Here is a 14,843-nt window from a genome sequence, read left to right as displayed (position 1 = left end):
GTCATCTCGTAGGTGATGACGTCATCGAAAAAATTTTTTTTTTAAATTGTAGAAAATTTTATACCCAACAACTTTCCCAAAGAAAGTTTTCAAACCTTAAAGAGCAAGAGCATGTCTAAACCATAATTTTTGTCAAAAAGAATTCAGCAGTTAAATGGTTAATCATATTCTGATTGTGTTTTATTTGATTTACCTAGGTCCGTCCTGCCCAACAATTTGGGAAGAGTCGAGCTCTACTTTTGAACAACATAACATGCACTGGATGTGATGTTCGATATGGTGCAGACAGAGATTCGGCAAATCTCAAAAACATTCTTGAACAACTAAACTTTGAAGTGGAGTCACATATGGACAAGCGAAAAGAGGTGTGGTTTACCTTTAAATAAGTGTGGTTTACCTAAAACAAAACTAACATTATTATACTACACAACTCTCCTGCTGTAGTAACACTACTGTTTGCCTTGCAACAAAACTTCTGTGATCATGTCAAATGCAAAAGGTAGCAAATGATTCTGTCAATTAAATTCAAATAAAAGCATCGAGCAAAAACATGATAAGCTGCAGACAGTGCACACTGTTCTGACCTATAAGGTCTTATCAGTGCAGCTGGTGACGAGATATCAGCTGTATGAGCTAATGTAGCCCTGAATGACACTCCAGTTTGTCAGGAGCAGCAAGCTAAAAAGCCATGCCTCGCCAAACTGTTTGATGCCACAACTGGGGACTGGTTCACAATGCCGAACCAGTCCTTCTGTTGATTATGCTTAGTTTTGGCATCGAACAGATTGGTGAGGCATGGATTTTTTTAGGTTGAAACAGTGTGCACTGTCTACAGCCTGACTTAATTTATTCAGCAACTTTTTCCTATATTCGTTTTTGGTTCAAATCTAATTCAAATTTGAAACACAGTCTGAAAACAGGTTTAAACAATAAAATTTGAAAACATCGCAGTAAGTTTTCTAAAATACTTGCTAATACATATCATTTCTATGTTTTGCAGGAAATGTTTCACATTTTGAGGGAATTTACTGATTCCAGGAAGAATGAACACGCTCCTATGGTGTTGGTATTTATTGGCAGTCATGGACATAGAGGTATGAAATGCAAACTGACTTTGATTTTAATCATTAATTATGGGAGGGACTAATCATTAATTATGGGAGGGGACCATTGTAACACTGGTTTGTTTTAATACTTAGGTCATTAAACGGTGCTTCAAACTTTCATACACATGTTAGTTAGTTGTCCACGGTTGATTTTCGCAATGTTTGACCAGGGGTTCACCCACTTGGAGTTTCATACTGTGTTTGTTACGTCTGACAATGTTTTACCAGGCAGTCGTTTTGGCGATTAGAAATCAGCTGTAATTGCGCATCAATGGATGAAATTTGGACAGTTTGTTAAAAGTTTGTACAATATGCTATTTTCAGTTGTCAGTGTTTTACGGTATTTATGTCCACAAACTTATCGCAATGTCTGAATTGCATGAAATTTGGACAGTTTGTACTTACATAACCAGTCACTGTGTTTGACTTCATGTCACCTCAGTTTTTTTAGTTATTATTCCCTGGAGGGGACACATATTGATTTTACTCAAATTGTTTGGGTTTTTTTTTCTTCCCAAAGTTTGTCCGACTCGTTTATCCATCAAATGTTTAATGGATTTGGCTGAAATTTACGCAGATGGTAGATATAGTTATGTAGATGTGCATCCCACTTTGTTTTTGTTGATAACCTCAGTATTTACCCCGCTAGTCCCCTAAAATGGGTGTTTTTAACCAAAGTTTGTCCAACTCGTTTTTTCCTTCAAATGTTAGATGGATTTGGCTAAAATTTAAACAGATGGTAGATATATTCCAGTAGATGTGCATCCCACTTTGTTTTTGTTGATATCCCCAGTATTTACCCCGCTAGCTCCCTAAACTGGGTGAGTTTTTAAACAGTGTCAGAATTGGCTAAAATTTGGATTTCTTGTATTGTATGCCATTTATAGGTGTCGATTGTTGTGTTCAACCTTGTAGTCCTAACATTTACCCCACAAGCCCCTAAAGTGCAAAAACGTATTTGTATGTTACTGGGGACCAAAAACAAAAGATTTCTGTTGCTTAATAGTGTTACAAGGGCAACCAGTTGTATGTTGCTCGCTGGTGGGTTGTTTGGTGGACGTTTTTGCGCCATGGCAGTTAAGGGCTTGTTAACAGCCCTATGACGTCAGAAACATTAACGGTTGTTGCTTAAAACACCTCTAGTGGTTTTTATATATTTTTTAGTTTGTGTGTCGAACCCAATTAGTTACCCTACTAGCCCCCTAAAATGGGTCAGTTTTTTAAAACGTTACATAGGACATACTTCAAACAATATCTGGGGTGAATGTAATTTTATAGTTTGTGTTCTACATAGAAATTGTTATTTAAGCCCAGTGCCGATCACTGTGTTATACCTTACAACACCCAACTTCCTCATGGTTATCTCTTGAATTGCATTATTTTCAACTTTGCATGTGTGGGGACCCATGAGTGTTTGCCTGCAGAAACGACTAAGGTTATAAAAGACGATGGCTAATATGGGACCCAATACAAATAAGCATAGGAAATATATTAATATTTTAAAATAGGGTATAGTGCAAATGCAACAACAGAATGTGCTAAGCCACCTTCTAGTTTATTTACAACTTTGCAGTTTTGGGGACCGATGAGTTTCTGCCTGCAGAAACAAATCAAGGTTAAAAAAATGTTCGCTAACATGTCTCATATCCAAATTTAGCGTAGGGAACACATTACCTTTGCAAAAATGGTTGTTGTGTATGTGGTATAGCAAAATGTGCTAAGTCACCCTTCTAGTTGTGTCAGTGGTTTCCTGAAGAGGACACAGTTTGATTCTATTTTTTTTCTTTTTTTTCTTTCTGAAGTTTGACCAACTTATTTGGCTTATAATGGTTCATGGATTCAGATAAACCCTTTGCAGATGGTAGATATAGTTATGTTGGTGAGTCATCTGCTTTATTACTCTTGATAACCCCAGTATTCCGCCTGCTAGTCCCCAAAATCTGGAAAAAAAGTTGTTTGTTGCTCTGTTTTGCGATTGACTTATGTTTAGAAGATTGCCAATAGCCTTATGACATCGATCATTAACCGATGTGGCTTAAAGCATCTCTAGTGGTCGATTGTTGTCTTCAACATTTACCGATTTATTGTGTCCCCAACATTTACCCCACTAACTCCTAAATTGGATAAAAATTCGGAATAATGTTGAAATCAGATGAAATTCGGACAATTTGCAATTTGTAAGTGTTGAAACCCTATTTTGTCACTGATTATCCCTTCCTTCCTTTGAAATAAAACAAAAAATAGGACAAGCTTCATCAAAACTTGAACTAAATTAGATTTGTATAATTTGTACTTTTAAGACCATGTGTATTTTACCCCAGTCAGGATCACTCTGTTTTACCTTATGAAACAGATATGTTTTCATTATTTTCAACTTTACATGTGTGCAGCTGCATGAATTCCTGAAGGCTAGTATGGTGTATGTTTTTAATAACAAAATGTGCTAGGCCACCTTTCTACTTTTTAAATTCAATCTGAATATTAGCAATTTGGGTTAAAATCAAATCTGAATATTAGCAATTTAAATCCTTAATTATATTTATAATTGTATAACAAAACTTGGGAAATGGGTTGTGTTATTAATCAAATTGGCTTGCATTTACTTGCTGATTCATTCAGATTCAGCCAACCGAGACTGGTTCATCGATACAAAGGGTGAAAAGATTTCCGAAGAAGAAGTAGTAAATTATTTTACACCAAGCAATGCCCCACTCATCAAGAAGACAACACCAAAGCTGTTCTTCTTTCAGTTCTGTCGACAAAGTTTGTCACTGCTTTAAAACATTTTGAATTTAAAACAAAGTACAGCCTCTCTTTTTTACAATAATTTAATTTGGTGGTTTTTTGACGTAAAAAATATTCCAAATGTTTTTCTTTAATATTTTTCAGCTCCTCTTATCTTATTTAGCCAACCAAATTTCTCAATCAGTTTTTAAGAAGTTTTGTTAACCTTTTTTGCCTTAACTGTTAAACCTGTAACAAAGAAGCTAATTTAGTGTCAACAAAAATCATCTGTCCGATGTGATTTTCAGTGTGATCAAATTTAGAAAGTTTTAAACACTATTTTGTTCCAGTTGTTTAAATGATTTTTAAAGTTTTTTTTGTATGTTTAGTAGACAGAGAAGCAACTCAATCAGACTCAATCATGGGACTGGAAGAACCATGCACATTTGGTAAATGTTTTGTTGTTGTAATGAATAATTTGTGTGATGTTGACAGCAATGATTGTTAAAATGTCTGCAATATGTTTTTGATTTTTTTTTGTTTTTACAAAAAAAAAACAGACCAAGATATATTTCTCCTGGCTAGAACCGAGTGATTTGGTTTTAGCCAATATTTTAATTGATCTTAAAGGACAAACCGTGATCGTCAGTTGTAACCCTAACAAATATTTTGTCCAAAATTTGTCAAGTTTTTAATACCTATGGACACAACCAACATGCATTGTCCATTTATTCCTGTGCAGAATGGTTGAAGAAAACAACCAGATCAGACACTTGCATTGACACTGACCGTGAACTAGTAACCAGCGACCCAGCACAGAAATATGCCAACATGCTTTTTGCATTCGCCTCCGCACCCGGTGAGAAAGCAGAAAATGAGAGTGTGTTTGAAAATGGACTGAAGATGCTTTTTGGGCAAAACATAAGCATTGTTACCCCTACCATACTCCAACCCAGTGAAACTAATGTGTGGAACTAAAATAAATGAAACAGGTCTCTAAAAGTTTGGACCCAAGTTAAGCTAGTGTTTACCCGTCAAAAAATGTTGAATGTTAATTTTAGTGGTATTTGTTTTTTTCATCACAAACTTGTTTGGCGTCTAAATGTGGGGCAAGAGAAACTGATTATTATTTTTGCACAGGAGCTGCAGCAATAAGAAATAGCAACAATGGGTCGTGGTTTGTCACAGCACTTTGCAAAATTTTGATTGAGCATTCATTAACCGAGGACCTGCTGAGCATGCTGACAATGGTTTGTAGTTTTTAAATATATGTGCAGTTTTAGTTGGGAAGGAAATTTAGATGTTGAACGGTGCTGTTTCACGTAAAAGTCACAAATAAACACAAAGTTAAATTTGAGTGACTATAGGGATTGGATGCAATATTGCCTGAAAGTTCCATTCATCATCATCACTTTATCCATCCTCCACCCCTAATTTATTTCTTTAAGTACAATGTATCACGTATTTGCAAAAATCTGTCGATTGCTGGTGCAGAAAAACATTTTTTATGCATTACATATGCCTTTATTTTGGGTTGGAAGATAAAATTATTTTTATGTTTAAAACTCCTAGAATTACAATAGTTTAGTTTTCTGGCTTTCATACACATGTTTTGAGTTGTTGATCAGTCAACGAAATTCCGCATTTTGTTTTTACATGTTAGATTTTACTTAACACTTTGCTGCATTAAACAGTATGTTTTTAAATGCTGTGTTTCTTTGATCCAAAACATAACTGGTTGAGTGCTTGTGTATAAACCAGTGATTCCCAAACTGTGTGCTGCAAAATATTTCCTGTTTTATAAGGCAAACATTCCCTGGTGTTTTAAGACTTCATGACAAAATACTGATGTGCATGACTGCATTTCAAAGCTGAGATTTTTTATTGGTAATGAAAAGCAACCTTACCCACCATAATAAAGTTGAAAATTAACACTCTTCGAACATCTTTTGTAATTTCTAACTGCAAAATGTGTCGCGGAAAGAAATTTTAATTCTTTAATATGCCTCATGATTATGGCTTTAATATGCAATATCTGTGTATTTATTTATGTGGACATTTGTTATCACAGGTAAATGCTGCAGTAATGAGACGGAGGGGAACTGTAGGTAATCGGGAAGTTGTTCAAATGTGTGAATTCAGGTCTCATCTGACAGAGAAAGTATTTATGGTTCCCAAAGAAAGTAAGTAATCATGGTTTCTATCAGTATTTTTTGTTTCTTATTTCTGTCTAACGCTTGTTTGTTCCACCTGTTTGGTGAAAAAAGAGTGTCTTTTTTTACATATGTCCTCAAAAAGTTTGAACCCAGTTACTCAGTGGTTTACTCACAAACCCTAAGAACCCTTTACTTACTCCAGGAGTCCAGAAGTTTATTATGGATCCAGTTTATTATGGACAGATGTTGTTTTTATCCGTTTTTTAATTATTTTCTTTTTCCCCTTTAATTTTGGTTTGTTCTACACGTTTAGTCAAGAAACAGTGCAAACTTGTTAAAATTTGGACACAAGTTAATTATCAAAAGTTGATGTTCTTTAAGTTTGATCTCAGGAGAGCCAGCGGTTAAAACACGAGATAAAAAACAACAATTCTTACAAAAGTACATGGAGTTCATACATTGTTGCTTTGTGTATTGTAATGTATTTCAAATAATTTTAAAACATTTTTTACCTTTCAAATGTGAAAGATTCCTTTTTTAGGTTTAACTGTCCTTAAGGTTTAAAGTACAACCCCTGTTGTGCTGAATTTTAAAATTGTTTGCAGTGCGCTTGTTTGTTATTATGGGTCTTCTTTCTGGAGGGGCCCACATATTGTTTTCGTCCATATTTTTTCCCTTTTTTGTCTTCTGGTGGTTTGTTCCACCTTTGGTCAATAAAGAGTGTTTCAAACTTCACCCACAGTTGGTTGGTGCAATGTTAGGTATTCTAAAGAATCTGTTAATTGGATTCACCCCTTCCCAGTGTGCTGAAATTGTAAATAATTGTTTGCAGTAGGTTACTTATTTTGTATTTACATTTTTGCCTCAATCGGCCAAATGGTTACCTTTACAGCCCATAATATGTGTACACTGTCAGTCGGATAGAAGTCCAAAGGGAGTAAATCACTGGTTTAGGGCAGTTTAATGCAGAGCGCCCTGGCAAACGTTTTACGAGACAGTTGTTTCAGTGATTAGAAATCAGCTGTATTTGTGCAGCAGTGCCATGTTGCTTTATAAATTATCATGCGCATTTACAGTTTTGGCCAAAGTTTCGCACCTAAGACAAGATTTAAACTTGATAAACGTGCTTTAATTTGATTTTTGTCAAGCAAAACTTTGTTGATCAATATAAAGATGAAAAAATAAACTTCACTTTTTCGGGTCAACGTGTAGATATTACAAACACAGGTGAAACGATTTTTCTTTGTAATGTAGCATTTTTATTTTTAAAAAATCAATTCAAGAATCAATACCGTATATACTCGCGGATAGGTCGCAACTTTTTTCCTCACATTTTTTTAAAAATATAGGTGCGACCTATCCGCTCGACATAGGTGCAAATCGCCACCAAGTCGGAACAAAATTAAAAGTTTTCGGCTATTACAAGTACCGTATTTTCTGGGTTCGGCTTATTGGGCAGATATAACATATTTATTCGAGTATAACGCGCAAAATTTTCAATGACAAAATTAAGGGTGCGCGTTATGGACATGAATTGTAGTGGAAATGTGCTGTGGTTCTATCGAATACGTGTGCGCTCGTGCACGCCCATACCAATGTGAGACAGTTTCATGAGTGCACATGCACATGCGACCACTCAGCGTGCGTTGGATTTTCCTGCTTTGTTGAGAAAAATGGTTTTGCGGTTTCAATGCAATGCAGTTTAATGCTAAAAAATAATATTAGCCCTGTGCTGATCATTTTTTTTTACTATACAACACCCGACTTTCTCATCGTTATCTCTTGACATGCATTATTTTCAACTGTGCATGTGTGGGGACTTATGAGATTTTGCCTGCAGAAGCAACTAAGTCATTTCGGTGATTAGAAATCAACTGCACTGTGTGCATCAATGCCATTTTGTTTTATTAAGTTATCTCGCGCATTTTCAGTTTTGACAAAGGTTTTACACCTAAGACATGATTAAAACTCGATAAACATGCTTCGATTTCATATATGTCAAGCAAAACTTTGTTGATCAACATAAAGATGAAAAAATAAGCTTGACTTTTTTGAAAGCTGCGATAAATGGTCTTTAAATTCTCTATGCCAGCTTGGCCGCAGCATGATCACGGGTGACCGCATTTATCGCAGTTTTTAATGAACACATTTGATTCAGAAAACAGGGTTTTAAATTGTCATTTTGTGATTTTTTGGCATGCAATAATCAAACAAACCATTTGCATTTATTTTTAAACTAATGGATGAATAAAAAGTGGCACATTGGCTTTGACTTTTTTATATCATGGATTTTGATTTCAGATGCTGCCATTAAACAACACCAAAAGGAGCATATGAAGAGCTTACCAGATAGTGTGGAGCTTTATGATAAAGATCTGAAACCCAACAAACTACCTGATGTACATCCTCAAATGCATGAGTACGATGCCTATAGAAGAGGTCCTGTGGTAAAAGAGAAATTTATACCATCCACTAAACAGAAATTTGGTTCTACTTTTCATCAACAGCCTGTTTCCTTCAAAACTATATTAAATATTACCTCACGTAAAAAGTTCATCACATTAGTTGGCCCACCTGGTTCAGGAAAAACTACTCTTTCTAAAAAATTGGCAAAAAGTCAACCAAATCAATCTGTCATGTTTCTACTTAGGTTCATGGACCTAAATTATAAGCAACCTCTAACATGCAAACAACTTTTTGTTGACTTTCTTTGTCCTGGGTTTGATGAAAAAGCAGGAGAAAATGCATTTCGATGGATGATAGAACACCAAGATAAGTGTGTTTTTGTTCTCGATGGTTATGACCAGGCCGTTTGGTCCCTTGAAAACATGAAATCACTTAATGCATCTTATGATACACCATTGCCAATCGATCAGCTTGTAGCAAATCTTTGTTGTAAGAAGTTTTTCAAAGATTCTTTGCTATTGTTTACATCACGTCCTCATAAAATTCTTAAAATACCATCAGAGCTTCGTCCAGATGCCACAATTCATGTTGATGACCTTTCAACTGAGGACATGGAAAAGCTGTTCCGTGCTTTGGCAGGCGACAAGGCAGATGAATTGTGGGAAATGGTATCTAACAAGACCCCACAACTCTTTGGTCTTTGTCATAATCCTTTATTACTGCAATTTATTATTTTTGCTTTTTTACATGGGGGTATAAGCAAAGTTGAAACAGTCACAGAGGTATTCCAAACTGTGTTAGACCATCTAAGATACTCTGATTATGCACGCAATGAGGATATTGCCAAGTTGTGGAAGCCACTTGGTAAAATGGCATATGATGGCATGCAGGAGGAAACAGTTGTTTTTGAAACAGAAAGTCTGGGAGATCTTGAAGCAGCTGATGTTCAAGATATCATCATAGTCTTTGCTCGTTCACTCGGCTTTCCAGGTCGACGGTTATTTGACGGTGACCAGCTATTTTACTTTTCTCATCAAACGTTGCAAGAGATGTTTGCAGCCAAATACATCTGCGAGTACATGTCAGATGAAAAATTCAACGAAATCATTCCTGTGGTGGCCAAGGGAGGCCATTGGTCAATGGTTCGACGATTTTTATGTGGCCTCATGCTTGGGGACAAAAAATGTGGGTGTCCAGATTGTAAATGCAATAGTTTATTAAACTGTTTTATTTCCATGTTAAACTGTTGTGTATTTATGAACGGTTAGTAATTATGATACGTTTACAGGTACGCAAACAACATCATGCAAAACTGCTGATCAGCTCTCAACAAAAAGGCAAGGTATGGGATACAAAATTTTAATGTACTGCACTGGCCGCCAGGGTTGGGTGACAAATCCTATCAATCTAGTCCAGTGGTTCTCAGCCTTTCATGCACCGTGGCCCCCTAAATGCAACCCCCGTAAAACATGTGGCCACCACCAAAAAATGCAAGTAGCAAACTCAACTAAATTGTAAAGTCCATGATCTATTTGGACATTTTTCTTGCTAAAAATAAACCTCAATAAGGAAATTAAATCATTTGCAACACACACTTAATTCTGAGCATTATGAAAGAAAAAGTGCGACTAACAAAAAGCCAGTGACCCGTGACCCAAATTACAGAACCTTTTTCTGCAATGGTTGCGGCTTGTAATTTATTTATTATTGTGGTGGGCAGCTTTGTTGCTTTAAATCCAGTTTTGGTAATATAAGTGTTAAGAAAGGTTAGGAAAAGTAACGGAAAATGACCAAAGATTTCGTCCATTGTTTGCAATGTCGGTTGCTTTGCCAAATTCTGGGACAACCCCCAATAAAATAAGCTGTATTCGAGAGTTCCAACAACATGACTAAAATTGAACCCAATTAAAAGGCAAAAATGTATCAAACGACCCGACGCGACACGGCGAATCTTACTATTGGGGGGTTACATGCAAAAGGTTGCCGACCCCTGCGCTAGAGCGTTTGCAGAAACTGCTTAAAAGCAAATACATGGTCTAGACCAGGGATGCCAAACTCATTGGGTTCGAGAGCCACATTGCAGTTTGAAAATTATGCCGAGGGCCGCATGAGATTTTTAATCAAGTTATATACACTTAAACAACCTTTTCGCTATGACGGCCGCATTGCAGATTCTTATTTCACCAACAGGCGCCAATTTCTTGCTGGTTTTTGTTTTAACTGTTTATCACGTCATAATCTATGCTGTGGCGCTTTTGGTGCCTGTTTTTCGCATTGTTTGCACACAATAGGCCCACAACCTCGTTTCTGCGGCTGATGTGGCTATATGGTGTGAGGAACGGTTTGATTACTATCGTCTCTATTCATAACATATGAATTTTTATTCATAAATTAAATTCCTGTAAATGTCTGTTTAAATAATAGCTTTCACTTTGAAAAGTAAGAAACATTCATTGTAAGTAGATAAAAATCTGACAAAATACTGGAATTGTTGCTGAGTGGGCCGCGAGTTTGACACCCCTGGTCTAGACACCTTTCACAGGTAAAACTGAAGTCAAGTCTTTGAAATAAATGACTTGAGTTTCCTATCAATGCGCGACGATGCCCCAAAAAAAGAAAAAAAAACTTAAAATGTATGTTTAAGGGCAGTATCCTAACCCGAAATTTTGAAGTGTACTTTTGAATCCCCAATATTTCCAGTATGGACCTAAAATCCCATCCCTAACGTGCGACCTGCCCACACTGGTGTTTTTAAGGCTTGCTTAATAGTGACACCTTACATGCGCTACATGGCATTTCCGTCTTTCTTAAACTTTTTTTGTGCAAGTCTCTCGTTTCTCAGGGTTTTCCTTTTTTATTCTTAAAGTTTATTGAACCTGGCTGACAGACCACGCTGTTAATATTCCTGTTCCCGTTTTTTTTTTGCATAAAAACGTTTTGAAGATTTTGTTTATTTCTGCAGCTTTTCGCAAAGAGCTTATCGAATACATGAAAACCGACGTGCGTAAATACGAATTGATAGGTAAGAGTGTGTTTCATTCTTTAAATTGCCTTTAATACATCTATTGCCAAAAAGCTACCAAACACATCTTTCCATACATAACCGTAATAATTTTTGTCAGGAAGTTTTTTTACAAAAAGTTATGTCACTATTCTGGCTACAATTGCGTCAGTAAAGCCTTGTTTTTACAACAATAAGAGAAATAATAATCAGTTGCTTACCAACCGCCCAAAAAACGAATTAATTCCGAACTAAAAACGTTTTTTGTGGTAAATTTAAACTAAATTTGCCCCAACAATAAAAAATTGAACTTATTAGCACCGCTAGTGGAACCTTGCTACTACAATTACATTGTTGCATATGACAAAATAAATCCTGTATTACGTCATAACTATCACATTGTGTTTGTGGAATATTTTGCTTACCAAGTGACATTGTAGATTAGATGCCGTTAAAAGTGCTGGAGGAAGGACGCATTAGTTTTTCTCTAGTGTTTAGATGCTAAATTCGTAATTTTTAACCGCTGATAGTTTTTAATCTTTAACAAAGTAAGCAAGATGAAAAGTTGTGCAAATAAACAGGTAGGCAGACTTAATTAAAACTTACTAATACAGTATAACGTTTAAAAGTACACTTAATTACCTTTGGTTCAGCAATAATGCAAATAGGTAACAGTTGTATTTTTTTCTTGATATACTAGGTTGCAATTATTTTGTGATAATAAATATTTTTCAAAAAAACCTAAATTGATAAATTTAAGCCCTGCTTTTGCCTTTGAAAGTTATTTAAAGAACTGTTTTGGTCCACCCAAACTCCAAGATTATATTCTTGTCGCACAGTTTTAGCCTTTTATACAACCACAGCATCTAAAGAAAATCTTTATATTTTATTAGATCTACTGACGGACTTGCAAGAATGCTCAGACGATGAAAAGGATTTGCTTGCAAGTAAACTTCCTGTGAAGTTTGATTTCGCCAACACTCCCATCTCATCGAGTGCAGCGCACGCCTTGGCTGAAATCCTCCCGAGGTTGAATCAAACTGTTGAGGAGCTGAATCTTCACAACTGCCACCTGAACTCAGACACACTGAGGGTGATTTGTGGAGGAATCAGTAAAATGAAACACGGGGTTTGTTATGATTGTGATTTTGTTTCGTAATAATTTTTTTAAAATAATAATTACAAAACCTGAAATCATATAAATGACGACACAATTACGTCACTAATCACGTGACATCTAATTTGTTCAGTTAATATTTGCAACAAATAATCATCAAATCTTGCGCAGATGGAAAAACTTAATCTGGGTTGGAACGAGTTCGGTGATTCTAGGATCAAAATTGTTTCCGGGTGTTTAAGAAAGTTGGGACTGAGGAGGTTGGGTCTGGTGGATTGCGGGATTTCTGCAGCTGGTTTGAAAGTTTTATGCGGAGAAATTAAACTCCTTGATATCCCGGTGAGATTTTTTAGTTCTACTTTATTACAAAACCTGAACTTAAATAAATGACGACACAATTACGTCACTCATCACGTGACAGTTAGTTTGTTCAGTTAATATTTGCGACAAATAATCATCAAATCTTGCGCAGATGGAAGAACTTGATCTGGATGGCAACAAGTTCGGAAATCCCGCAGTCGAAATAATTTCCGCTTCCGGTTGTTTGAGGAAAGTTAAGAAGAAGTTGCATCTGAGGCTTTGCGACATTTCTGATGATGGGCAACAGATTTTATACGGAGAACTGGAAAGACTCGAACTTCCCGTAAGATCGTTTGTTCGATTTATAGATAAACATTCTCCAATACAACATCACCTGTGAATAAAATAGTGACGTAAATATAATTACGTCACAAGCTGGTGACGTCACACTCTCAGCAAACCTGAACTTTGTATGTGAATCTACTTGTGTTGTTTAGAAAGATTTCAGCTGAATGTTGTTGTTTTTTTTCAGCGGTCAACTGTTTATTTCGGAAAATTGCCAGGATAAATTTTTGGACAGCGATGAAGAATTTTCTGATGAAAATTAAACTTCGACTTTGAACTTTTTCATCAACACGATTTTTCAAATTCTACAATTTTGTCGTTCGCTTTCGCTTTATTATTTGTGATTCTCGTGCTAATAAAATATAAAGAAAACATTTTTTAAATCAGGTTTTAGTCACAAGCTTGTTAAATCAAATTAAATAAAAAAACAAGAATAAATTTACTTCAAAGTTTTAAAATCAACCAAAATTTTTCCAAACTGCATCGTTACCATGATAATAAAATTCACACCTATTCATGTAAATTAGAAAAATAGAAATTTGTTTTGCAGAAATTGGTGTTTTGGAAGTTTAGATGGATTGTTTTTTTTTTAATTTGTTTCTATTTCTGTTTTCTACTTTCTTTACTTGGTGCGTAAAATAATTATGTTTTTTATGTGCATGCACTGCATGTGCTGGCTCCAGAGCTGCCACTCCTTGGGATTTTTTTTGAATATCTTTGGATTTCAGTTGTGAGCTTGAGATATTAGGAAAACCTTTCAAAAACTGTTTTAATGTTTTGCGTCAAATAAGTCTACACTTAAAATATATAAATATATGGGCATGGCGTACTATAAAATGCATAATATTTTAAGTTCAACATATAAAAAGTATAAACTTAAAATTTACAAAAACAAATATAATAACACATGAAAAAAAGTCTTAACATCTAGCTGAAATTTTATGCAATTTACAGTAGCCACGGATTCTTAAGCTCATAACGCGAAGTAAATATTGTCCAAACCTCTTATTCCAAGGCTAGTAATAGTATGAAGTGACAAGGCTGGCATAATCATGGAAAGTATGTTGCCAGTGCCGAGATTTTAATTAAATTACGTAGTATTGTAATTAAAAACGGATATTACACATGCAGGCAATGTGCTTGGAAATAAAAGTATGGCTATTTAATTATTATTTGCTATCTTGTGACTTTCGTAAGTGAACCTTGGGATGTTTGTAAATTCTCAGTGAGCGTCCTGGTCGCTATTAGTAACAGACAACGCCAAACTGTACCGCTAGTAGCGCTATGTACTAACTCAATATCAATGCGCTTGATTTTGTCGGTGTAGTATCGATTCCAGGAGCCTTGGTTATTTTAATTGGATTGTCTTCATCATAGAAATGTTGATTTTGAAGGGGTTCTCATCCACGGGAAAGTTAACAAACATTTTTTAAATAGGAAATGAAATCTTAAAGTTTCAAACCATCTGTCAGCATGAACAATGTCTTCCAAAAATAGATTCTGCGACTCTTATTTATCTTCGAAAGTTTTCTATTTATATTGCTCTGCCAATTTAAACAGTCAAGCGAATTTACCTTTGTCATGCAGGCTAATACAAAAAAAATACTTTGGGAATCTCGACAAATTTTCACCCTGTGTGGTTTTGATCTTCTTACCAATAAGCTTGTGATCGTAGCGTTTATTTATAA

General features: G+C 35.5%; 2 protein-coding genes across 3 annotated transcripts in view; both read left to right on the top strand.

Annotated features, from left to right (window-relative positions):
* LOC145234046 (uncharacterized) overlaps positions 1-14,843 on the top strand; it is a 78,076-nt gene that overhangs the window by 16,133 nt on the left and 47,100 nt on the right. The gene's annotated exons all lie outside the window — the stretch shown is intronic.
* Positions 198-13,839, top strand: LOC145234054 (uncharacterized; the record flags this gene model as incomplete). 2 transcript variants are annotated; one of them, XM_080098832.1, is given in 14 exon segments in its annotated part: positions 198-365; positions 1,001-1,094; positions 3,726-3,869; positions 4,220-4,279; positions 4,573-4,689; positions 4,971-5,080; positions 5,902-6,013; positions 8,288-9,577; positions 9,681-9,734; positions 11,355-11,414; positions 12,287-12,522; positions 12,682-12,849; positions 12,983-13,153; positions 13,343-13,839. In XM_080098832.1, coding segments are annotated over 14 exon segments (2,820 nt in total), but the record flags the coding sequence as incomplete, so codon positions are not given.

Source organism: Phallusia mammillata, chromosome 1 (genome assembly GCF_965637545.1).
Source record: "Phallusia mammillata chromosome 1, kaPhaMamm4.hap1.1, whole genome shotgun sequence".
Taxonomy (NCBI): Eukaryota; Metazoa; Chordata; class Ascidiacea; order Phlebobranchia; family Ascidiidae; genus Phallusia; species Phallusia mammillata.
The sequence above is the reverse complement of the archived record's forward strand: the minus strand, read 5'-3'. Positions and strand labels throughout refer to the sequence as shown.